Raw genomic sequence first — 24,964 nt, 5'->3', positions numbered from 1 at the left:
AGGATGTCAGAGGTAGAAAGAACCTTAGAAAATAGAATGTCAGGGCTGGGAGGGCCCTTAGAACACAGAATGTCAGAGCTGGGAGGGCCCTTAGAACATGGAATGTCAGGGCTGGGAGGGCCCTTAAAACATGGGTATAAACTGTTTTCTGGCTCCAACATGTTAAATTAATGTAAATTCCTCATGGCTACTTAAGGATAGGCTCCTGAAGTGCCAGGGGACTTCTGAGGAGTGAGGCACCCTCTCCTATAGGTAGGTAGTGACCATCCACAGATCCCTAGGTTTGGCCTTTGAGACAGGCTGTGGGTACAGCCTTGGATGGGACCCCTTCCAGTCACTTAGACTGATTTTGGAGGATGCGGATCTGCTTCACTAGCAAAACCTTTGAGGCCTGGCTAAAACTTGCCACTCCTATGGGGGAGCAGCATGATGCAGGCCTGATACAGAAAAGCAAGGGAGGTTACAAAAGAGCCCCAGGAGGTTTGATGCCTTTGATGGAGAGGGTATGACCCGAGGCTGCAGTGCTCAGGGGCTGAGGGGGCTGGATGGCCTTGGGAGCACAGAAGGTATCTAAAGCAGACAGGTCTTTGCTTTGTGCAAAGGCTTTGCAGAGCCTCCTACAGAGATCCAGCATGAACGGGGCAGTGGTTGGGAAGTGCACGAACTACCCTGGGCAGACCCAAGTGATCAAAGGATCTCTACAGGACTGGACTATTGTCATACCTGTGGCTACCTGAGCGCTGGAGACAACCCTCCAGCTGCTCAGAAATGAGGTGGTTGGTCCAGGGGCCAGAGGCAGATCCTACGGGCAAAGACCTCAGGCTAAAATACGAGCTCCAGGAAGGGCCACACAATCCTTTTAGGGGAGAGGCCCCAAAACCAAACTAGAGACCAATCCAGACCACACCAGCCTTTCCAAAGAGATTCAAGCCAGGTCTACAGAAATGCTGTTCCTCTAGATGAGAGTGGAAGAAACCTTAGAACACACAAGGTTCCAGAGGGACAAGGAGGGTCAGGGTCAGAGATCAAAGCCACCAACTTCAGTAGCAGCACCAAAAGGACCCAATAGCATTTTGCTATAATTATGGAAATCATCCAGATTAACCAAATAGACTGTGTTCCCAACCAACATTTCTCTGAACCTCTGAAAAAGGGGACCCAGAAATCCTTTGGGGCATGGGCTCTGATCAGTCAAATCTCACTGGATGGAGGAATGCCATCCTCTCTTTGTCTTCTTCTGCCAGAGGAATGTGGGCATACTGGCTGTGCTCAGGTCCACTGCTGAGAACCACTGACTGCCCAGAGGACTTGGAATTCTTGGCATCCTCTACTGGTCCACCCAAGCCCTTTATTCAAGGCAACGTTTGGATAGCTTGAGGACGGCCTTGACCACCCAGAACCTTGAGTGTTTGCTAGAGGTGAACTCACAGATAGCAGCATGCCCTGTTATCCTGTATCCACAGGTCAGAGTTCTTGGCTTTGCAATGGGCTGGCACAACCGAGCTGCAAGATGACGCCTATGGAGCTCGCCGTTGAGTACAGGCCAGAATACACTCACCTAGACATCCTGGCAATCGATTACTTGGTTGTCACAAGACAGATGGACAGTGTCTCTGGTCAGCTAGGGGCTAGGAGTAGTGATATTGGTCAAAAAAGGGGGCTCTAGGTGTCCCGCTAAGGCGAAAAATTGCAGAGAAGGTACCTGCGTTGTTAAAGGGAGACTTCTTACCCCGGAGTTGGCTATGAAATCTCAGGGCCCATCTATGTTATTGCATATCACTGAACAGAGGGCTGGTTATTCTTGGGGAATCATGCTCAGCTCTCACTGAGGAAATGACTGGAATTGGACATCTGCCCTGAGGTTCAATTGGGCGCTCAACATACTGGGAAGACGTTGACACTGCTGGATGTCTCCTGATCCCTGGCCACAGTGAATTGCAAACAGGGTCACAGGGGCATAACTTGGAGCCCAACCTCTTCAGTTTACAGTTCTGTCACTTGTATGATTTGGGCAAGTTTCTTCCCAAAGTGGGCCTCAGTTTCCCCATCTGTAACATGAAGAGGTAAGACTAGATAAGTCCTCTGAGATCTATTCAGCTCAGTGTTCTCTGGTTCTAACCATAGCCCATTGGGCAGGCAGAGCCATCCCATGGATAGTGAGTAGAGAGGGGACCTAGAGGGAGCAGGAGGTGGAAAGAGATATGTCTCCTTTTTCGGGGTCTCCCCTAATCCTTGTGGGAGACATGGGGTCCTGTGTGGGTAGGAGTCACAAGACTGGGAGGTGTGACAAGGCCAGGTGCCCCTGGAGCCTGGCCAGATTCTAGGACATAGCATAGGTACAAAGGCCTCTCCTCCCACCTCCCCCCAGTCACCCACCACTGAGGAATGTGCCCAGACGGTAGGGAGTGGCTATGCCAGGGAAACTGCCAGGATGTCCACCCAGTACAGTGGGCACATCTCCAGGTCAGAATGACCTGTAACAGGAGAGCAAGACAGGGTCCCTCCCGCTCCCCCAGGCCCACCCAAGGAGTCTGGGGTGAAGATACTGGGACTTCTAATAATAGCCATTTACCTTTATAGAGGCTTCTCAGAAACAAAGCCCTCTAAACAGACGGTTGCATTGGATCCCCACAACCACCCTGGGAGGTAAGAGGCACACAAATGATTTACCCATGTGACAGAAAGGGAAACTGAGGCTGAGAAGTGACATGATTTGCCCATGTTCATCAGAGCAAAGACTGGGCCCCACATCTCTTGACTCTAAGCCCAGGCCTCTTCTCTTTCTGGACTCTTGCTCCAGATTCCTCCTCCTTCTCCTCGGCTGCCCCTTGGTCACCCTGATGAGGTCTCTAGCTTGTTAGCTTTCCTCTCCTGGTTGATGACTCCCTCCCCAGGAAAACCATTTTAGGAAGGACCCCAGCCAAGTTTCACCTCATTCTCCCCTAGACTATCTCTCCAAACTCTTTTCTTCGTTGTTACATGACCAATGTGCCTCCTGGGGTGCCCATCCTCCTCACTTCCAGCCTTCCAGTTCTGTTTTATTAGTTGTCCTCCCCCTTTAGAATCCAAGCTTCCTGAGGGCATGAACTATCTTACTTTCTTGTATTGTGACTCCAGCACTTAACACAGAGCCTGGCGCAGAGTGGGTAAATGCTCTATCCATCCATCCATCCATCCATCCATTTATCCATCCATCCATCCATCCAACTATCCACCCATCCAACCCATCCATCCATCCATCCTTCTGTCCATCTATTTTCCTTCCTTATAGTTTCTTTCCTTTCCTTCCTTTCTTTACCCCTCCTTCCTTCCTTCTTTCTTTCTTTCCTTCTTTCCTCCTCTTTCTTCCCTCCTACCTTTCTTAATTGTAGATAGAGTACTAGAAATAGAGTAAGAAAGTCCCATGATCAAATCCTGCCTCAGACACTCACTAGCTGGGTGAGCATAGGCCAATCCCTTCACTTCTCCGTCTAGTTTCCTTATCTGTATGATCCTGGGAAAGTCATCTAACCTCTCTCAGCCTCGGTTTCTTCACCTGAAAAACAGGCAGAATACCAGAACCTGCCTCCTAAGATTTTTGTGAAAATCAAATGAAATAAGTGTTTTTGCAAACCTTAAAGCATTATAATAAATACTAGCTTTATTGCCTACATCCTAGTTTCTTAAACTGGGTCAGGACCCCACATGAGGTTGTGTAGCTGAATGCAGCAGTCACAAAAAATTTGGCAACAGTAAAAGATATGTACCACTTTTATATGCCTATATACCTGGGGTTGCATAAAATTTTATTAGGCAAAAAGGGGTCAAAAGTGGAAAAAGTTGGGGCAGCTAGATGGCGCAGTGAATAAAGCACCGGCCCTGGATTCAGGAGGACCTGAGCTCAAATCCAGCTTCAGACACTTGACACTTACTAGCTATGTGACCCTGGGCAAGTCACTTAACCCCAATTGCATCTCACTCACACACACACACAATTATTTTAAAAAGTGGAAAAAGTTTAAGAAGCCCTGGTCCTTATCACCAATATTCTCCATCTGTCCATCTATCTATGCACTAAAGCACCCTGCTTCTATGCTGAGGTCTCCCTCTTCCTGAACCCTTGGTCCACCACCCCTTCACCTTCATTCCTTCTTCCACCAGTTCCTCTGATCTCCATAGAGAAACCAAGAGGCAGAGGGGAGGGGGTTGTTTCAATATAATTGGTCTTCTTTGGAATTCTATGTATTTTATTTTATGCATTCAAAAACACTGCTCCATAGGTTTCACCAGGCAGCCCAAGGGGTCCAAGACATATACAAAACAAGCTGAGAAAACACAAACTCCTGTGTTCAGGGCTCCAGATGATCTGACTCTAGACTTTGCTTCTGCATTTCTTTCACATTGTTCCCCCCACCACCCAAATGGCATGCTAGTCAAACAACCTACTATCTAGTCCATCTCTTACACTTACACAAGTCCCCCACTCTTCATGACTGCAATGCCCTCCCTTCTCACCTCGGTCTCTCAAAATATCCTTTTAAGACTCAGCTTTTCAGAGCAACTAGGTGGCACAGTGGATAGAACACTGGCCCTGAGTTCAAATCTGGCCTCAGACACTAGCTGTGTGACCTTGGGCAAGTCACTTAACCTTGATTGCCTCTCTTCCTGCCCCCCCCCCCAACAGACTTGGCTTTTCCTGATCCACCCCTCCTCCCAGTTAGTGCTCTCTTTCTCCTTGTCACCTTGTATGTACATCTTCAATTGATCGTAAGCTTCTGGAGGGCAGGCCCCAACTGACCTTTTATCTCAGAATCCCATTTCTTAGCCAGAGGCCTCTGACTTTTAGAAGCCCTCAATGGATGTTTAACTGATGACCATCCATTAGTCCCTCCCTCTCAAGGCCAACAGAGGCTCCTTAGGAAGCTACTAGGGTCAATCTGTTATTAAATAGGGCATTTATTAAGTGCCTACTATATGCCAAGCTCTGGGCTAAGCACCAGGGATATGAAGAAAGGCAAAGACAATTCCTGCTCTCAAAGAACTCAGTCTAATGGGGAAGATGACATGCCAACTATGTACAGACAAGATTTTATATGTGTGTGTGCATGTATCTATGCACATGTGTATACGTATGTGGATAGCTCAATCGATAGATATGGATGAATGGCTGGATGAATAGATAAACAGGACAGACACACAGACACAGACAAGCTGATAAAGGGGGAGACAGGTAGATGGACAGAGATGGATGGATGGACAGATGGATGGATAGACAAACAGGACAGACACAAGAACATAGATAAGCTGATAAATGAAAAGGTAGGTGGACATACATGGATGGATAGAAATAAATCTATATGAAAATAAAATTATCAACAGAAGGAAGGGGTCCCCTGACTTGGGGAGGCAGGGACAGCAGAACTCTCAGGGAAAGGAAGATGGAAGGTAACAGGAAGTCTCAGCCAGCCCCAGGGTCTAGCTCAGGCTTGCTCTTCTGCAGGTCCTTGGTGACACCTAGTGGCACCAAGAGGGAAATTCAGCAGGCCTCAGCAAATGTTGGAGCAGGGAGGTGAAGAGCTTGGCCAGGGGGTGAGGCCACTTTTGTCAGTAGACTTGGAGCCCACTGTGCGTTCTCCCTCACAGGTCCCTGATGCCACCTCCCTCAACCCTGAGAAATGGCCATGACCCAGGCTCCTGGGGGGGGGGCAGATGTCCTGAAGCTGGGACAGAGGACTCAATGTATTTCTTTTCTTTCTTTTTTTTTTTTTGCAGGGCAATTAGGGTTAAGTGACTTCCCAGGGTCACACAGCTAGTAAGTGTCAAGTGTCTGAGGCCAGATTTGAACTCAGGTTCTCCTGAATCCAGGGCCGGTGCTTTATCCACTGCGCCACCTAGCCGCCCCTCAATGTATTTCTAAAAAGACCTGTCCCCCTGCATGTCTGGTCTGCACCATATTCCCCCACATCCTTCCCATGGGACCTTAGTGATTATGGAGGGACTGTTTTTCTTGGAATCAGCGAGCTGTCGTTCACTTGTGTCTGACTCTTTGGGACTCCCTGGACCATAATCAAGGTCTGAGCCAATAGCATCCATGGAGTTTTCTCAGCAAAGATGCTGGAGTGGTTTGCCATTTCCTTCTCCAGCAGACTGAGGCAATAGATTAAGTGACTTGCTCAGGGTCACACAGCTAGTAAATGTCTGAGATCAGATTTGAACTCAGGTCTTCCTGACCCCAGGCCCAGTGCTCTATCCACTGAGCCACCTCACTGCTTCATCATGGAATCAGGAAAGTCTGGATGAAAATCCTGCCTTTAATACTTCCTAGCTGCGTGACCACAGACAAGTCACTAACTCTCTCAGACCTTTTCTTCATTGTAAACTAGGGTCAGTCAGCTCAGTGTCATGAGGCTCAAATGTGAGGGTGTTTTCAGCCTTCCAATGGTATATACACATCAGTTGAAGTCCTATGCTTCGTCTTTCTCCATCTCTCTCCTTGTTGGGGTTCTGTCTCTTCTCCAGGTTCTCCTTCTAGTTGTCTGGATGCTAGTCCTCCATAACCCACCTCCAGCCCATGAACACCCCCCCCCCAAGGCTCAGTCCTGAGTCTTCCTTTCTCTCCTCCTTCCTCTCTGCACCCCTATACCCCAGCTGCCTCCTCACAGTGGAACTTCCTTCAGTCCTGGAGCCCCCTTCTCCCATTCACTGGTGACTTCTTCCCAGAAGCCCTGAGAGCCATCCTGCCTTCCTCTACTTCTGACTCTTATCACTTCCCAATCTCTCCCCGACACCCCTGATCTTCAGCTCCCCTTACATTGCATCTTTTTGTATTAGGAGGCTTCCCGAGAGAACTATGTTCTTTCCCCCTTTCTGCTATCCCCAGCACCTTGCAGAGTCCCTGGAAGAACACAGTAGGTGTTTAATAAAAGATTCCCGGGGCAGCTTGATGGCGCAGTGGATAAAGCACTGGCCCTGGATTCAGGAGGACCTGAGTTCAAATCCGACTTCAGACACCTGATACTTACTAGCTGTGTGACCCTGGGCAAGTCACTTAACCCTCATTGCCCTGCAAAAAAAAAAAAAAAAAGATTCCCATTACTTCAAAGTGGATTCTAGATATTACCATTGGTCCAAAAGGAAACCAAGTCCCAGAGGAGGAAGCGATTTACTTAGTGACAGCCAGGATGTGGCTTGATGGAATTCTAACTTGGTTCTTCTGACTCAAAATCCACTGGACTTACTCATTCGAGCCCCTTTCTGGTCCCTCCATCTCATCTGCATGAAGGTGAAGGGTTAAACCAGGCTCTGGTTACAATAGTGATAAATATAACTTTATTTTGTACACCTGTCACTGACACACACACAACCGCGGTCTCAGAAACAAGTGTTTGGCTTGGGCGTCAGGCCCTGGGGCCCAAAGCCTTAAAAAACACAGACAAACACACACAACATGGACATACAGTAGGCTCCTCCATCACCCCAACTCCCAGGAGCCTCCAGGGGACAGGGGAGTGGGCTTAGGAGAAGATGAATCCCCCCATTTCCCCAACTGTGGGTGCTACGACCACAGGCAGCACCAGGTGCCGGCCTTCCCTGTGCCGAGTGTTCACAGCCTTGGCCCCATCTTGCCAGCCATCGTGGCGCAGGGGTTGGGGTTGGGAATGGGGGTGGGGGCATCAGCCTGCCTGCCTCCCAGGATGTACTGGGAGACACCAGAGGAATAGGATTGGGGAGAGTGACAATGGTGGCAAAGTGAGACTATATGTCCAGAGTCTCAGTGGTGGGTGCGTTAACAGGGTGGCCCAGCTGATTCCTTCAGTGGGCAATGGTGCCAGTCTCTCAGCCATGGGCAATGACTGAGAAGGGACCCTGTTAGGGCAGGTCTAGGGGAAGGACATAAAGCACTGCCTTGCCCTGTGGGCAGGGATTAGAGCAGGAGTGAGGGTCTGGGGAAGGTGGCCCAGTGAGTACACCTAATTCAGCTCCCCTCAACCTGGTGGCCTGAACAGGGCCCACGAGGTAGAGGCCCCTGACTGACAACCTGGCGTGTCAATAATGGGCAAAATTGGGCAGCCTGTGGTCCTGGATGGAGGGGGGGAGGGGGCACCTGCTCTGGGCATGACTCAGTGGAAGGAAGGAAACAGGAAGGGTGGTCAGCGAGAAGCTCAAAGCTTCCCGCCTGAGCAGGCTTTAGAGGATGACAGAATTCTGGAACTGGGGAAGACCTAAGGGATCATCTAGTCTGAACCCCCTTCCTGTGACCAAGGAAGAAACTGAGGCCAGAAGAGAAATGACTTGGCTCACATAGCTAGGAGAGGGCAGGACGAGGACTGGGACTAGACCAAGGTTTCTTCCACTCCACCAGAGCATCCTGCCAGCCCCACAGCCATCTTGAACCCTGGCAAGAGCAGCTGTGTACAGTGATCCTTGCTTTTGAGATGCCCCAGAAGGTACCCAGCCCAGAAAGGTGCCAGCCTGATTTCTTCTGATGTGGGCAGGGATCCAGGTCATCTCCAGGGAATGGAAGGTCTGAGGGATGGAGAGGAAGCAGGGCAAGGGCTCAGGCTGCAAGCCCTGGCAGCCACCTGTCCAGGATACACCAGGGGCCCTGGGTGGCACTGTGCCGCTTGGCAGGCACAGTGCCCGCAGCTTTCCTGGGGCAGGGGCAGGCAGCTCATAGGACCCCTGTACATTTGGGGGCACAAAGGGCCCCTAGCCCTCAGGCCTGGCCCTGAAACCCAGGAGGCTCCGCCCTGCAGAGCTGTGGTCCTGGGCGAGAGAAGGGCACAAAGAGGACAAAGAGACCATTCCGAGAGGCTGGCCGTGGCGAGAAGGGCAGAGTCACTGTCTCTGCTCTGCAGCAGCGATCTCAGCTTGTGCTTCTGCCGCGGGGTCTGTGGGCAGAGGAGAAGGGGTCTTGGCAAGGAAGGGCAGGGCCTCCTGTGAGAGAGAACTTGTGGAGCAAGGGGCCGGGCACGGAGAGGAGAGGGCAAGGAGGGGAGAGAGCTGGCGGGTGACATGGGTAGCAAGTTTCCAGGATTAGACTGGACTCCAGGGAGTCCCCTCCTTCTCTGGGTCTCACCCCCAGCAAAGCCTAAATGACAGGGGGGTCAGGAGCCCGAGCAAACCCTCTCAGTCCAGGGATTAGACATTACCATGGCACCTCTGAAGGGTTCCGTGCCAGGGAAACAGGCCAAAGCAGTCCCACCCTCCATGTATTTCCCCCAACTTGTGTGGATAGAGACTAACCTGGGATGTCCTATCCGTGGAAGCCTGGCTGGGAGGGCTAGCAGCCCTACACAGATATAGGGAGGCCAACAGTGTCCAGATGACAGGTGGGGGGAAAAGAAGAAACCAGGTCACTCACTGAGCCCAGTATCTTGTCCTAGATCCCCCAAGGACCCCAACACACACAAAGAGAAATCTCCCCTCCACTTAGTCATCTGCCATCAGGTATCAGGGGGGTGGGAAGAGGTTATGGTCAGACCCTGGAGAGAAGAGGGGCTCAGAGCAAGCTCTCTGTTACAGCTCTGTCCACTGACTGCCCCCAACTAACACTCTGGGCTGGGGGTGAGGTATGGTGCTGGCTTGGTCTAAATTTTAGATCTTTGGCATCCCTCCCTGGGCCAGTCCAGAGAATCCCTGACTTCCTCTCCAAGGCCCCTTGGGGCTCACCAAATGGGGTGTGTGCTGCTGCTGCTGCTGCTGCTGCTGCTGCTGCTCAGGTGCCTCCAGCTGGATCTTAATCTCTGGACAGGTAGGGTCCCCCGATTTCCTGGCATCTGGCTGTGGTGACCGAGAGGGGCCTGGGGTGGGGGGCAAGGAATAGAAGAAGAGACAGAAGTGTGTTTATTGAAAGTGGGGAAAGGGGCTACTCCCCTGACACTGAGACAGCCTCATGGCATGAACCCAGCCAAGCTGGATAGAAAAGCATGGAATTTGAAAGCTAAAAGGATCTTTAAAAGATCACTACAGTAGGACCAAACAAGATACAGAGAATATTATGAAATGCAAAATAGATCATTTTGATTACATAAAATTTAAAATTTTTTTTTCACAAACAAAATCAATGCAACTAAAATTAGAAGGAAAGCAGAAAACTGGGGTAGGGGATGTTGTATAGCAAGTATCTCTGATAAAGGCCTCATTTCTCAAATATAAAGAGAAAAAAGAACTGAGTCAAATTTATAAGAATACAAGTCATTACCCAACTGATAAATGGTCAAAGGATACAAACAAGCAGTTTTCAGACAAAGAAATCAAAGCTAACTATAGTGATATGAAAAATGCTCTAAATCACCATTGATTAGAGAAATGCAGATTAAAACAACTTTGAGGTACCACCTCACACCTATTACATTGGCTAGTATGACAGGAAAGGAAAATGATAAATGTTGGAGCGGATGTAGGAAAACTATAATACTAATACACTGTTGGTATAGTTGTGAACTGACCTGACCATTATGGAGAGCAATTTGGAACTATGCCCAAAGGGCTATAAAACCGAGCATACACTTTGATCCAGCAACAACACTAACTACTAGGTCTGTATCCCAAAGAGATTTTTAAAAAGGGGGAAAACCTAGCTATATAAAAATATTCATAGTAACTCTTTTGTGGTGGCTAAGAATTGAAAATTGAAGGGATGCCCATCAGTTGGGGAATGGTGGAACAAGGTATGGTATATGATTGTAATGGAATATTGTGCTATAAGAAATGATGAGCAGGTAGATTCAGAAAAACCTGGAAGGACTTACATGAACTGATACAGAGTGAAGTGTGCAGAACTAGAACATTGTAACCAGTAACACTATGTTGTATGGTGAAGAATTATAAATGACTTAGTTATCCTCAGCAATAAAATGATCCGAGACAATCCCCAAAAGACTCATGATAAAAATGCTATCCACCTCCTGAGAAAGAACTGATGGTGGGCACCTAGGTGGTGCAGTGGATAGAGTACCAGCCCTGGAGTCAGGAGGACCTGAGTTCAAATCTGATCTCAGACACTTGACACTTACCAGTCGCATGACCCTGGACAAGTCAATTAACCCTCATTGCCTCACAAAAACAAAAAAAACTGATGTTGTCTGAATAAAGACTAAGCATATAGTTTTCTTCCACAAAATGACTAATATGGAAATGTTTTGCATGATTGTACATAAATAATCATAAATAATCTTTTTTTTTTTTTTTTTGCGAGGCAATGAGGGTTAAGTGACTTTGCCCAGGCTCACACAGCAAGTGAGTGTCAAGTGTCTGAGGCCAGATTTGAACTCAGGTCCTCCTGAATCCAGGGCCGGTGCTTTATTCACTGTACCACCCAGCTGCCCCTGAACATATATAATCTATATCAGATTGCTTACCGTCTCAGGGAGGGGAGGGAGGGAGAGAAGGGAGATAGAATTTGGAACTCAAAACTTTTTTTAAAAGTGTTAAAAATTGGTTTTACATTGGGAGAAAATAAAACACTTTTTAAAATGTAAAAGATCACTACATCCATCTCTATTTTAAGGATGAAAAAACCAAGATCCAAAGATGGTGCATGTCTTGCCTAAGATCACACATATACATGAGTAGCAGAGCAAAGACTCACATCCAGGTCTCATGACTCCAGATGCAGCAGTCTTTCTACCACAGCCCTTCATCCCTGCACAGACCCAAGGATGGGGCCAGGCTTTGGGGAAGGCAAAGTGACAGGGACCCCCTGGGTTTGTGGTAGAGAGTGTCTCCCCTCCCCCCATCATGGGTCAGCTCTTCCCCTCCCCCCATCATGGGTCATCTCTGCCCCTCCCCCCACCATGAGTCAGCTCTGCCCTTCCCCCCATGGGAAGGGTGCAGGTGGGGGATGGCAGAGTGGGGTGGTACCTGGCGAGCTTCCCCCACTGGCAGTACTGACGCTGTCCTCTAGCCAAGTACTGTAGATGAAGGAGTCTCTCTTGTGTGGCATCCCAGAGGAGGACACACTTTCCTGGAAGGTTACAGACAGAAGGGCAAGGTTGCTCAGTCGCACCCCTGGGCTCAATCCCAAGCTTTCCAGCATCACCTGCCCTACTAGCAGTGGCCAGCAGAGGGAGACAACTACCCGTCAACTGGATCCTACCTCCCAGCTCTGCCCAGGGGGTGAGTCTGCCAATTAGATCAATGTAGTCAGAAGCTTATAAAGCTTGAATCTCTATCTAGTCTGACATCCTCATCTTACATAAGGGAAAACGGTCCTTTTGTTGTCGTTGTTCAGTCATTTCCAGTCATGTCTAACTCTTTGTGACCCCATAGGGGGTCCCCTTGGCAGAGATAGTAAGTAGTTTGCCATTTCCTTCTCCAGTTCATTTTACAGATGGGGAAACTGAGGCAGGCAGGGTTAAGTGACCTATCAAGGATCACACAGCAAGTAAGTGTTTGAGGCTGGATTTGAGCTTAGGTCTTCCTGACTCCAGGTGTGGCACTCTATATACTGTACTACCTAGATGCCCAGACTGAGCCCTAGGGAGATAGAAATGATTTGTCTAGGTCACATAGCTAGTAGCACTAGTAGCAATAGAACTGGGATTCGAACCAAGGTCTTCTGAGTAAATCCAACCTTCTCTTCACTAACCCAAACCCCCCTTTCCAGTCACACACATGCAGTATCTCAGTGATAAAGGCTCTGTGTCTCCATGTCTCCACTATCTCTGAGTCACACAAGGAGGGGCCCCAGGCACTTCTCGGGTCTTAGATGGTACAAACATCTCCCAGTTACACAATGAAGGGTCTCATGGTCACAGGAGATGCTCACAGATACCAGCAGAATGTTTCTCATTCAATTCATTCAGAATTCATTCATTCAGCACACATTTCTCCTCTCTCCTTCATTTTTCTTTCCTTTCCAGACATGAGTCTCCTTATCTCTCCCAGGCTAGAAGTTCAGGGCAAGTCATGGGCCTGAAACAACTACTCTCAACTGCTCCAGTCCTGACCTGGGCTGGGTGGACCCTCCTAAGGTAACCTAGTGGTGCTCGCTTAGGGAACTGGCTTAACCCACTATAGCCCAGAACCCTTGAGGTCACGGGATCCACCAGCCTCCTCCCCCCTGTTAGCAGAGATGAGGGTGGGGGGCACCATGCCTGGACAAAACACATTGCTTAAATGCCGACTATATTCAGTGTACGTGGCATCCTGGTATAGCAGATAGAGAGCCAGTCTCAGAGCCAGAAAGTCCTCCAGAATCATGACCCACCTCTGGCTATGTGACCCTGGACAAACCTCTTCACTCCTCAGGACCTTGGACAACTCCCTAAGGTTGAAGGGGAAGATGCCTGTCTGCATTGGTAGGAGTTTTCTTACTGTAAATTCCTACACTAAAGAAAAAAAAAAATCATAGGATTCTAGATTTGTGGCTTGAAGGGACTCTGGACACCATCTAGGCCAAGGGGAAAAGGTAAAGAGAAAAAGAGAAGATAGGAGGGAGAATAAGGGGAGGAGAGAGAGGAGAGGAGAGGGGAGAGAGGAGGAGAAGAGAGGAGAGGAGAGGAGAGGAGAGGAGAGGAGAGGAGAGGAGAGGAGAGGAGAGGAGAGGAGAGGAGAGGAGAGGAGAGGAGAGGAGAGGAGAGGAGAGGAGAGGAGAGGAGAGGAGAGGAGAGGAGAGGAGAGGAGAGGAGAGGAGAGGAGAGAACAGGAGAGCGGAGGAGAAGAGAGGAGAGGGGAGGAGAGGAGAGGAGAGGAGAGGAGAGGAGAGGAGAGGAGAGGAGAGGAGAGGAGAGGAGAGGAGAGGAGAGGAGAGGAGAGGAGAGGAGAGGAGAGGAGAGGAGAGGAGAGGAGAGGAGAGGAGAGGAGGCAGAAGACTCTTTAGAAAGCCCCTACAGCAGGCCACATAAGTGACACAGGGGTGATGACAGTGGGAACAGAAGAGAGAATAGCTATGAGAAATGTTGTGGAGAATGAAGGGATGGGGCTTGGTGAGAGGTATGGGCACATAAGTCTGTCCACCAGGACATTCTCTTTCATGTACTGGGCACCCACCCATCTTGACCTAGAGCACCCACCAAGTATCTCCCAGGAGGCCATGGGGCAAAACAGGCCCACTGCCATTGACCCCCAAAGACATACAGAGGCACACGTCTGTCCTGGGAGAGGTCCCCCTGCCCAAGGGGGCGGTGCCCAGATCCCAATGGTTACCATGCCCACGTCATCTTCGGTGGTGCCCTCCGTCTCCTCTACGACGCTGGCAAAGCTGCTGGCACTGGAGGATGAGCGGGAGAAATCCTTCAGCGCCTCGGCCTTCTGGATGGCCATCTCTGCCCTGCCGACACACATTCTGGGACTGTCAGTGTCCTCTCATCCCAGGCTGCAGACCCCACCCCCACCCCAAGCTGGCTCCCAGCTCCTACTTCCCAAGCCCTCACATTTCCTCATGTCCCTTCCTCTGCCTATGCCCCTTGGGCACCAAAGGCCATTTAGCAAGTGAATAGCACTCTTGGGGGTCCAGGCTACAATGGCAAAGATCTTAGTTCTGCCCTCCCCCCAGTAGAGTTATAGCTGACCCAACCCATAGCAGTTCAGAACCTTGCTCATAGGACTGGACAAGAAGCAAGACACCAGGAAGACTCAGGAACCCTTCTTACTAGGGAGGGCCAATGGACTGCTATGTCAAAGGGAGAAAAATCATCTAAAATGGGAAGGAAACTAGAGTCTCTCAATTATAGGCTAATGAAGTTGACTTCCTAGAACAGATTGTTCAAGAGATGGGTGGGGAATATCTAGAAAGATTGGAGGAGGGAACTACAAAGAGCCCCTAGGGCCTCATCTCTGAATTCCCTTCTTTGTCAGGGAGAGGGGACTAAATTAGTAGATGTGAGAAATGATGCAGACAAAGCTTTTGATAAAGAATGACCTACAAGATTCGATGTTAACTTGACAAGCGGAAGCCAACAGGGTGGCCTGGAGACCAGTGGCAGGCCAGTGCTGTGGAACATTTTTGTCATGAAATTGTTAAAGGCAGAGATGTTACACTTAACAAATCTGCAGACGGAAGTGACCCAAAGCTGGGGGGGAGGAACTGACATAGTGGACAACAGAGGCAGGCTCCCAAAGGACCATGTGAGGTTGGGTCAGAGGTATTGAGCATATCGGTGTGTGGCCTGAACCAGATTCAAATGTAATTTGTGGGGAATATCTGATAAAATAAATAAGGATAGGGGCAGCTAGGTGGTGCAGTGGATAGGGCACCAGCCTTGGAGTCAGGAGGACCTGAGTTCAAATCTGGCCTCAGACACTTGACACTTACTAGCTGTGTGACCTTGAGCAAGTCACTTAACCCCAACTGCCTCACAAAAGAAAAAATAAATAAGGATAAAATGTAGATATTAAAAATCAGATCTAAGTTAACATGCAGCTGGTAGGGATTATCATGTATGGGTTAGTGGCTCCTCCTTCTATTTGATACCACTGGGTTACAGCATTGGGCTGAATTGACTAGCTGGTGCAATATATAGGGTGCCACCCCTAGAGTCAAAAGGACATGAATTCAGATCCAGCCTCAGATTTTATTAGCTGTGTGACCATGGGTAAGTCACTTTGCCCTGTTTGCCTCAGTTTCCTCATCTGTTAAGTGAAATAGATGGAGAAGGAAATAGTAAGCCCCTCCAGTACCTTTGCCAAGAAAAGCCTAAATGGGGTCACAGAGAGTTGGACACAACTAATTGACTATACAACAACAAAAAATAAGATTAATGCCAATAGGGAAAAATGTAAAGCCAGACATTTTTGGTTCAAAAAAGTTGGGTCTGCTAGTATAAGAGGGAGAAGGCAGGGTTTGACAGCTTTTTGCTTGAAAAAATCTGGTTTTATGGGTAGCTAGGTGGTGCAGTGGATAGAGCACAGGCCCTGGAATCAGGAGGACCGGTGTTCAAATCCAGCCTCAGACACCCACTAACTGTGTAACCCTGGGCAAGTCACTTAACTCTAATTGCCTAAGAAAAATTTTTTTAAATCCCATTTTAATGGACCACAAGCATAAGCTCAATATGAGTCAACAGGGTGAGAGAGCAGGCAAAGGTTAGGGCAATTTGGGGCTGCTTTAAGAGAGGTATGACTTTGAGGCAGAAGAAAAGTGACAGCCCTTCTACCTGCTTTGGTCAGACCACATCTGGAGCAGAGTAGCAGGCTACGGGGAGGGGGAGGGGCAGGAGGCACAGTTTAGGAAGGATTATGATAAGCCAGGGCGGCACATACTACGATTGGCCAAGGACCTGGGTGTGTTAAACTGAGAGAAGAGGACAGCTGGGGCCTCTAGACTGGGGAAGACAAAGCAGCCCCAGAGGGCAGAACCAGGAACAAAGCAGGGCGAAATGAGCAGACGAGGCAGCTTCCAACTCCAGGGAAGGAAAGCTTCTAAACAACTAGAGGCGTGCCAAAGGAGGTGGTGGGTTCTCCCTCAGAGATCTTCCAGTCAACGTCTGAATGGACCATTTTGTCGGGCAGATTGGACAAGGGACAGCTCCTCAGGAAGGAGGTTCCGCCCAGATCCGAAGCTTCTGTCACCCTGGAAAGACGACCCAAAGTCCCCATTCCCAACGTAATGGGGGAACCAACCTGTTTTTGGTGGTGGGCATCTCCGGGGAGCTTTGGTTGGATGAATTCTCTGACTTGGGCTCCTGGGAGACGTGTCCACTGTCTGGGGTCTTCTGGCCAGCAGGCGGGCTCTCTCTTCGGGGCACACGGGGACAGCGGGGTGACTCAGCATCAGGTCTGGTGTGGGGAAAGGTGACATGAACAGGGAGGATCATGGGAGACACTTGCCCTGTGAGAGACTCCTGGCCACCAGCACGTGGATCGACCTGAGGCCTTGGGCTCTAGATTCCTTGAGCTTCCCTCAGCCACTCCCCCTTCCCCCTCCCCACAGCATCCCCCACCTGAATCCTTGTCTGGCCAGAAAGAAGAGGCCGTAGAAGGGGTGTCGGGAAGTTGGGGGTGGGGTTCTGTGAAAACACAAGGTACCTTCCCCCTCCCTTCTGGGCTCTTCTGAGGTTTGGGGAGGAGGGCCCCCGAACTAATGGACTTTGGACAAGACAGAAGAGCTTTCAGTATCTGGAAGATACTGATGGAGGAAAGGGAGAAGGGGAGACAGTAAGGTGCAATGGAAAGTGATGGGTTTAGAGTCAAAGGACCTGGGTTCAAATCCAGCCTCTTCTCTATGTGACCTTGGGGCAGTTTCAACCTCTCTGGGCCTCAGTTTCCTCTTCTATAAAATAAGGATGGGATGACCCTTGATGGGGTAGGACTACATGAACTCTGAGATCCCGTCCAGCTCCAAACTTGGGATTTCAGGACAAGATTTTGGTAGGCACTAGTAAGAGGAGCTAGAACGAGAGAACTGTGGAGGGAAGAGGAGGAAGAAGGAGGAGAAGGAAGGAAGGAAGAAAGGAAGAAAGGGAAAGAAGGAAGGAAGGAAGGAAGGAAGGAAGGAAGGAAGGAAGGAAGGAAGGAAGGAAGGAAGGAAGGAAGAAAGGAAGAAAGGAAGAAAGGAAGAAAGGAAGAAAGGAAGAAAGGAAGAAAGGAAGAAAGGAAGAAAGGAAGAAAGGAAGAAAGGAAGAAAGAAAGAAAGAAAGAAAGAAAGAAAGAAAGAAAGAAAGAAAGAAAGAAAGAAAGAAAGAAAGAAAGAAAGAAAGAAAGAAAGAAAGAAAGGAAGAAAGGAAGAAAGAAAGAAAGAAAGAAAGAAAGAAAGAAAGAAAGAAAGAAAGAAAGAAAGAAAGAAAGAAGGAAGGAAGAAAGGAAGGAAGGAAGGGAGAAAGGAAGAAAGAAGGAAGGAAAGAAAGAAGGAAAGGAAGAAAGGAAGGAAGGGAGAAAGAAAGAAAGAAAAAGAAAGAAAGAAAGAAAGAAAGAAAGAAAGAAAGAAAGAAAGAAAGAAAGAAGGAAGGAAGGAAGGAAGGAAGGAAGGAAGGAAGAAAGAAAGAAAGAAAGAAAGAAAGAAAGAAAGAAGGAAAGAAGGAAGGAAAGAAAGAAGGAAAGAAGAAAGGAAGGAAGAAAGAAAAAGAAAGGAAGGAAGGAAGGATAGTAATAATGGCTCACATTTATAAAATGCTTTGTCATTTATTTACCTCACAACAATCCCATCAGGTAGGGAAGGCAAATACCCCCATTTTAGAAAGAAGGAAACTGAGGCACATTAAGATGAAGTGACTTGCCCAAGGTCCCCCAAGGTCAGACTTGAACCCTCAGCCTCCTGATTCCCAATCCAGAGCTCCAGTGGGCAGAGGGAAGAGGGAGAGAAGACAACAGAAGAGTTGAGGTGGGAAGGGCAGAGGCGGGGGAAAGAGTGCATGTAGGTAACAAAGAGCCCCAGAGTGGGGTTGAGGCCCCCCGGGGAACCAACCTCTTCTCCTGAACCTCCTGGATGTTTTCGATGCCTATGGCGCTACTCCGGCGGGAGCCGAAGGGGCCAGACTTCTTCCTGGTGGGGCTCTTCCCGGGCACGATCAGTGACTGCAGAGAGAAGACCAGGCTCAGGATCTGCCCCATGCTCCCCAAATGCTGGCTAGGCAGAGGTGAGCTTCCAAGAGCAAATGGACCTCCCCCTGTGCCCTCCCCGTGCCCATGACCCCTATCCTAGGGGTAGAGATCAAAGATTCAACTGGGCACACTGGAAAGTGGAATTGGTAGTACCCAGGGCTCACCCCCTTCCTGAGGCTGGGATTTAGGGGGCATTCTCAAAAGGGAGGGACCCTTGGGGGGCAGCCTCCTAGTCCCCAGGAGAGGAGGGGACCAAAAGGCCTGGATAAACCCTTATTTGAAAGAGGGAGAAACTGAAAGGGAGGACCACAGAGAATCTTGGCACGGGGACAGTCCTCAGAGAACACTTGGTTCAAAGGCGTTTGGTTTAGAAAGGTGGAAACTGAGCCTCATTTGCCCCAAGCTAAAGATGGGTTTTGAACCAGGATTTTCTGATGCCAGATCCAGCCTGACCTCAGGCTCCTTCCCCTCACAGGGCACTCAACTATACAACCGCACTTTACAGATGGGAACACTGAAACTCAAAGAGAAGAAGGGCATAGCAACGGTTAGAACCTAGACCTTCTGACTCCTAGTCTTCTTTCAGGAGTAATAGAGACCAAGAAAGGGACCAAGGAGCCCTTAGGTAAATTCCTGGACCAATGGGACAGGAAGCTCAGTGCCTAGACTCGGGGGCCCTGTAATGACTGAGGACTTAGAATCTGTCCCCCCGTCCCTCATCATTACCACTTTTGCCCTCTGTTCCCCAAAAACTGTGGGCCCCACCTCCCAGAATTGGAGATAGGGGAAGAGAGACTTGGCAGTGCCCTCCATCTGCCCCATACCAGCCCAGCCCCTCCATGGAGCCTCCAGGCTGTAGCAGGCAGAGGCCTCAGCCCCAGCAGCTGAAAAACAAATCCCATTCTCTCCCATTCTTCCCCAGCCCCCAGCCCTGCTCCCCGGCACTTTCTGGCCAGAGGGATGCAGGACAGATGGGCTGATGGACAGACAGACAGACAAGGCTGACGTGTGCAAGAGTCGTGCTGAGGGAAAATGGGGATTGATGCTGTGCCCTCTGCCCACTCCCCTCACATACACATATACACCATTAGAGCCCCAGGCAATGGGGGGCAGGGGGGTGAAGGGCAGGGACTTTGGGCCTGGGTCAGCTGCCAGCATTGCCCACACCAGGCCACTCTCAGATCTCAGGTCCCCACCCCCAAGAGCCCTACTCCCTCTTGTCCGGGAGTGCTCCCAAAGACACCATGCTGGAGGGGGCATCCAGGACAAAGTGGGAAGATGTGAGGGGAAGGAGGGGCCTGGAACCGGGGCCAGCTCATGCTCTGGGAGGATGGGAGGCAGGAGCAGGGAGCGGCGGGTGGTGGTGGCAGCAGGTGCCCGGGCTGACGGGAAACAGGGGCAGCAGGGACAGGGTCAGGCATGGGCAGAGTGCCCCAGGGAGAACCAGAGGCAATATTGGGGGAGTCAGTCCCTGCCTGGTTTGGGAGTCCCGGGAACCAGAGCCCAGAAGAGGCCATCCCCTGGTCCCAGGGGTATGACCTCTCCCAGACCCCTGACTGGGCCTCGGGTGGGTTGAGGCAGCCAGGGTCATGTCCTGCCGAGCCATCCCCAATCCCGCTCACCTAGAGAGGCCCTGGCAATGAGGGAGCATCAGTCTCACCCACCACTCAGGAGACCGGCAAGAAGAGGACAGCAGGGGGCCCATCCCCAATACGGCCTCCGACCCCCACAAACAAAAGAGCTACATGCAAGAGCCAGCAGCCGGCCCCACCGCAGAGGTGGCGGCAGCACCGGTTACGACAACCTCTTCTATGGTTCCTATGCCTATGGCGCTGCCCCGACGTCCGAATCTACTGGAGTTTTTCCCCGGGATAAGCAATGACTGGCAAGCGGGCAGAGGAGATAGAGAGAGCCAGGGGGAGGGGGCGGAGAGAAGGAGAAAGAGGCAAGAAGAGAGGAAGAGAAAAAGGGGTGAAATGAGAAGAGAAAGAATTGAGGGGAAAGCAAGAAGGAAGGGAGAGAAGGGACAAGGAAAATAGGTAAAGAGAAAAAGAGAAGACAGGAGGGAGAATAAGAGGAGGAGAGAGGGAGGAAAGAGAGAGGAGAGGAGAGAAGAGGAGAGAAGAGAACAGAAGAAAAGAGAAGAGGAGAGAGAAGAGAATCATGCAGAAACAAAACAAAACAAAAAAACAAAAACAAAATATGGTTTGGTTACTGCCCCCAAGAGCCCCCCAGGCCTGGCCCCAGTGCCCTCGGGCTCCCCCATCCCAACTAATGGGGGGCTGGACCAGGGCTGCTCACAGGGGCTTTTGCTGAGTATGGTGAAGGCTTGAAGCAGCTTGGGGTATGAGATGCTGGGAAGGGGGCTGGGCAGGGAGGAAGCGGAGCATCTTGCAAGGGTATCCCAGAAATCTGGGCCAATTGGCCCTTCCCTGAGCCTTCAGGTATGGGAGAAGAGCTGTGACTCCCCTCTGGCCAGGGACCCAAACCCGCATTGGTCTGGGCCTTAAGGCTTGAAGGAAGGTGTGTGCCACCTTCCCCCTCCCCCCGATGATGTACAAAGCCAGGGGTATTCTCAGGGCATGGGCACGGTGACCAGTGGTGGTTATGGAGACCAGGGCCCATCAGGAGGGGCAGCCAAGGACTGGGAAGACTAGCAGGGCTGGGGAGAGATGGGGAAGGCCCATGGGCTTGCTTGGGAAAAGAGGCCTGGGCCTTCTCCGCCATGGCTCTCTTGAACTAGGGAAGAAGCTATCCCATGGGTGGATTAGGGGTAAGGGGTGGGTGGGAACATCCCCATGGCCCTGTCCTAAGTAGGCAAAGCAGCTGCACTTGTGGGGTGCTGGGCCCTCACCCTCTCCCCCAGCTCCCAGTGAGGGGGAATAGGTCCCACAAGCCCAGAGACAAAGACCTGACAGTGAAGGAGCCTGACTGGGAGGGGGGGAGACCAGGGAAGGGGTCGAGGGGTGTGAGAGGGAGCTGGTTGGCTGTGCAGGAGCGGCAGCCCAGCCTTGGAGGGCAGGATGGGGAGAAGGTGAGGAGGGGGAGTGAGGAAGAAGAAAGCGGGATGATGAGGGAGGAAGGGGGAGGGGAGGAGAGGGGAGGGGAGGAGAGGGTGCAGGAACTAGGGAGAGGGAAGGGGACCAGGAATGGAGGAAAAGAGGGAGGAGAAAGGAAGAAGGAAGAAGGGCCATGAGAAGAGGAAAGGGAGGTGCTGAGGGCCTAGGAAGGTGTCTGTCCGGGGGAGCACTCACTATGCCAGCTGCTTTCACCAAGTCTGGGTTGTTGGGGCCAAAGCTCCCACTGTGGCTGGTGGACACTGTGTTTGCCTTTTTGTTGCTGAGGCCCATGGCGTCCATAGACTGGCTGCGACTTCGGATCACACGCTGGGGACAGAGACAAGGTCCATTAGGTCTCCAGCACCCCACTCTAGGGGGTAAGGGAGAGAGAAAAATAGAATGACCTACTACTTTGGAGAAAGAGCCCAGCACCAACTGTCAGGAAAGCTGGGGTCTGGTCCTACCCCCAATTTGGCTGTGTGACCTTGGAGAAGTCATTTAACTCAAAATTCAGTGTCTTCTATAAAATTAGGGGGTTGGGTTCAATTATCCCAGCTCTGATATTTTGTATCCTAAGGCCCCTCCCAGCTCTGATAGTCTGGGTTCTAAGGGCCCTCCAGGCTCTGACATTCTGTGTTCTAAGGCCCCTCCCAGCTCTGATATTCTGTGTTCTAAGGTTCCTCCCAGCTCTGACATTCTGGGTTCTAAGACCCCTCCCAGCTCTGACATTCTGGGTTCTAAGGGCCCTCCCAGCTCTGACCTCCTGTGTTCTAAGTCCCTTCCCAGCTCTGATGTGTTCTGTTCCAAGGGTCCTCCCCACTGAAGAATCAGGTGAGATGGGGGGGGGCAGGGTGCTGAATGTTCTCAAATCACATCTCAGACTAGGACCCAGCTGGGCCCCTCTCTCTGTCTCCATCTCTGCAGATATGGTTCCAAGAGGAAGTGGACAGAATCCCTTATTCAGACACACAGGGGGTGGGCTGGGCCAGGTCCAACAGGGAAGCAGGTGACCCTGGGCATACCTGGTCTCCTCTTCCTCCTCCCTGTCCCTCTCCCCCGACCCCCCCCCCCACAACAGCTCAGGAAAATGGCTCCAAGAGTCCCAGGGGACAAGAAATGATCCCCCATCATCCGGCTCTGGCCTGTCTCAGACAAGTCTGTGGCCTGTTCTGTGTTTCCTCTGGGGCCCCCAGCAGCCCTCTGGGAGGGGGGCAGAGGCGTGATTACTTATCCCCTCTCAGGATGAAGGAACCGAGGCCCAGACAGGCCGAGTGTCCAGCCTCACACAGGGTCGGAACCAGACTGAGGGCCCAGGACTTTCTCCTCATAACCCCAGGTTCTTTCTACAGAGTCATCCAGCCTCCTCCAGGCTCCAAATGGATGCCTCCCATCCAGTCCTTTGCTTCAGAACCCCTCGGCTCCATGGACCTCAGCTCCTATCTCAGTAGAGGAGGAGGGGGTCCGCCAGCCCCAGGAAGCTGTGGGGTCTCCCCTTCTCCCACCCCTAACTCAGGGCTTCCTGCCCCAAGAGGAGTTGGCTCTAGGAGGGCCCTAGAAGGGGTGGGGCACTGAGCCCTGGGGCTGGGGGGCAGGCGGGGGAGGGGGAGGGAGGCTGAGTGCCCTCTACCCAGCTTGAAACAAAAGGGCCCAGGGGAGGATACCTCCCTACCCAGGGGGGCTAGGAGCAGGGACAGGGCTTCAAAGTCTCAAACCACTGGTTCTGTTCCCAAGTCATGGGGCCCAGCTTCCTACGTAGGTCTGCCCTCAAACCACAGGGCCCACCTCAACCATAGACCCCATCCCCGAACCCCAGGCTCCACCCTCATGCCACTGGCCCCACCCCATCCATGTAACCCAGATTCCCCTCCCCATTATAGGCTCCACTCCCAAACCTCTACCTCTATTGCAGGCTCTGCCCCCAGTCCTGGATTCTACCCCAGTCTCCTAGGCACTGCCCTTGGGACCTGCCTACAAGCCTCTTTACCTTGAAGGACTCAAAGAAGCCGCCACTGCCCCCTCCTCCATTCTCCATCTTGTCCTCGTCCCCACCCAGGCCCATCATGGACTGGCTGTGAATGTGCAGCTCCTCATAGAGGGTCTCAAGGAGGGCAGCCCTGGTCCGCTCCTAGGGGGATGGGCAAGGCAAGGCGGGGTCAGTGGGGAGTAAGGAGAGAGGAGACTAGAACAGCAAAACTGGGAGAGCCAGCTTGGCCTCCCTGCTCCCCCTACTCAAAAAAAATGAACCCTTCAGTTGCTCCTTGGGGTCTTAGATGCCAGTCTGGAGGGATTTCTGAGAACGTCTAATCTGACCTGATCATTTTACATATGAAGAAACAGAGGCCCAGAGGGTTAAATAATCTGCCCAAGGTGATACCCCTAAATGGAAATGGGGGGATTAGAACCCAGTTCTGGACTTTAAGTCTTTTTTTTTCCTTTGCTCCAGTAAAAAGGCAAATACCCCAAGTTTGCTGAGCTTTACAAGCCCTTGGTGCCCATACGGATTACAAACCCAGTCCCAGAAATGTTGCCTCAGTTTCTGCCCCAGGCCTCTGATCACCTTCCACTGTCTGACACAAGCCCTGTCTCTTCCCTCTGTAGGTCTTCCCCCTCCCCCCAGCACACTCAGGCCTGATGCCTTGGCCCCCCAGCCCCATACTTCCCCTCCCCCCCAAATCCTCCTCTCCTGGCCCAGACTGGGGGTTGAACATCTCTGGAGATGGGCCTCTCACCTCCAATTTGGCAAACTTTTCTGCCTTGTAGCAGGCATACTCTGCATTTATCAGCTTTGTCAGCAAGAATTCCTGGAATTCAGGCCCCTGCAGACCCCATGGGGAGGGAGGGTGGGAGGGAAAGAGAGAGAGAAGAGATTGGTTAGCCGAGCAGAACTCATTCCAGGGCAATGGAGACTGGGAGGCGGGGGTGGGGGGTACGATGGAGAGAGGGGACCACGTGGCCAGGAGGGAGACCCAGGTACAGGAGCCTGACAGGAAGTGGAGAGGAGGCCCAGGGCAATAAATGCATGGGCCTAGCTAGGACCTGGGGGGGAGGGGTTTCAAGGTGATGCTTCTGTGCGGGTGAAAAGCAGCTACTGCCTCTGGACCTGGCCCCCTCCCTGCCTTGGTCTTTTGGATACAACCCAGGATGTCAGGATTCAGAGTAGAAAGGGATCTCAGGGCCAATTGATCCAGCAGCCTCCTTGAACATTTCATGAAGGCCCTGAAATGGGGAGTGATCAGCCCAAGGTTCCCCAGGAATTAAAAAAGCACCTTGGAAATCCCCAAGGGCTAGAAGCTCCCACAGCTTTTGGGCTCCTCCACCTGCCCCATGGGAACATCAGCATTGCCAGGAAAGGTCACGGGGGCCTGGTGCACAGGCAGAGAGCCATCACCCCTGCCCCCAACACACACACACACACACACACACGCCCCAGAGGCTGTGGCGAG

General features: G+C 51.2%; 1 protein-coding gene across 8 annotated transcripts in view; it reads right to left on the bottom strand.

Annotated features, from left to right (window-relative positions):
• Positions 1-7,301: 7,301 nt before the first annotated feature.
• LOC122748565 (RAP1 GTPase activating protein) overlaps positions 7,302-24,964 on the bottom strand; it is a 113,270-nt gene continuing 95,607 nt past the window's right edge. For 5 of the 8 annotated variants that reach the window (XM_043994246.1, XM_043994248.1, XM_043994247.1 and 2 more), the window contains 11 exons: positions 24,251-24,337; positions 23,506-23,646; positions 21,717-21,848; positions 20,267-20,344; positions 18,326-18,435; positions 16,546-16,701; positions 14,131-14,254; positions 11,845-11,947; positions 9,652-9,782; positions 9,226-9,271; positions 8,767-8,870 (listed from right to left, as the gene is read on the bottom strand). In XM_043994246.1, the coding sequence (XP_043850181.1) occupies positions 9,263-9,271; positions 9,652-9,782; positions 11,845-11,947; positions 14,131-14,254; positions 16,546-16,701; positions 18,326-18,435; positions 20,267-20,344; positions 21,717-21,848; positions 23,506-23,646; positions 24,251-24,337 (1,071 nt within the window). In that variant the 3' untranslated portion in view covers positions 8,767-8,870; positions 9,226-9,262. Of the gene's footprint in view, positions 8,506-8,766; positions 8,871-9,225; positions 9,272-9,651; positions 9,783-11,844; positions 11,948-14,130; positions 14,255-16,545; positions 16,702-18,325; positions 18,436-20,266; positions 20,345-21,716; positions 21,849-23,505; positions 23,647-24,250; positions 24,338-24,964 lie in introns of those variants that run through there. The other 3 variants (XM_043994242.1, XM_043994243.1, XM_043994244.1) reach the window with 3 other exon arrangements.

The sequence above is a fragment of the Dromiciops gliroides genome, chromosome 3 (assembly GCF_019393635.1).
Source record: "Dromiciops gliroides isolate mDroGli1 chromosome 3, mDroGli1.pri, whole genome shotgun sequence".
Lineage (NCBI taxonomy): Eukaryota > Metazoa > Chordata > Mammalia > Microbiotheria > Microbiotheriidae > Dromiciops > Dromiciops gliroides.
The sequence above is the reverse complement of the archived record's forward strand: the minus strand, read 5'-3'. Positions and strand labels throughout refer to the sequence as shown.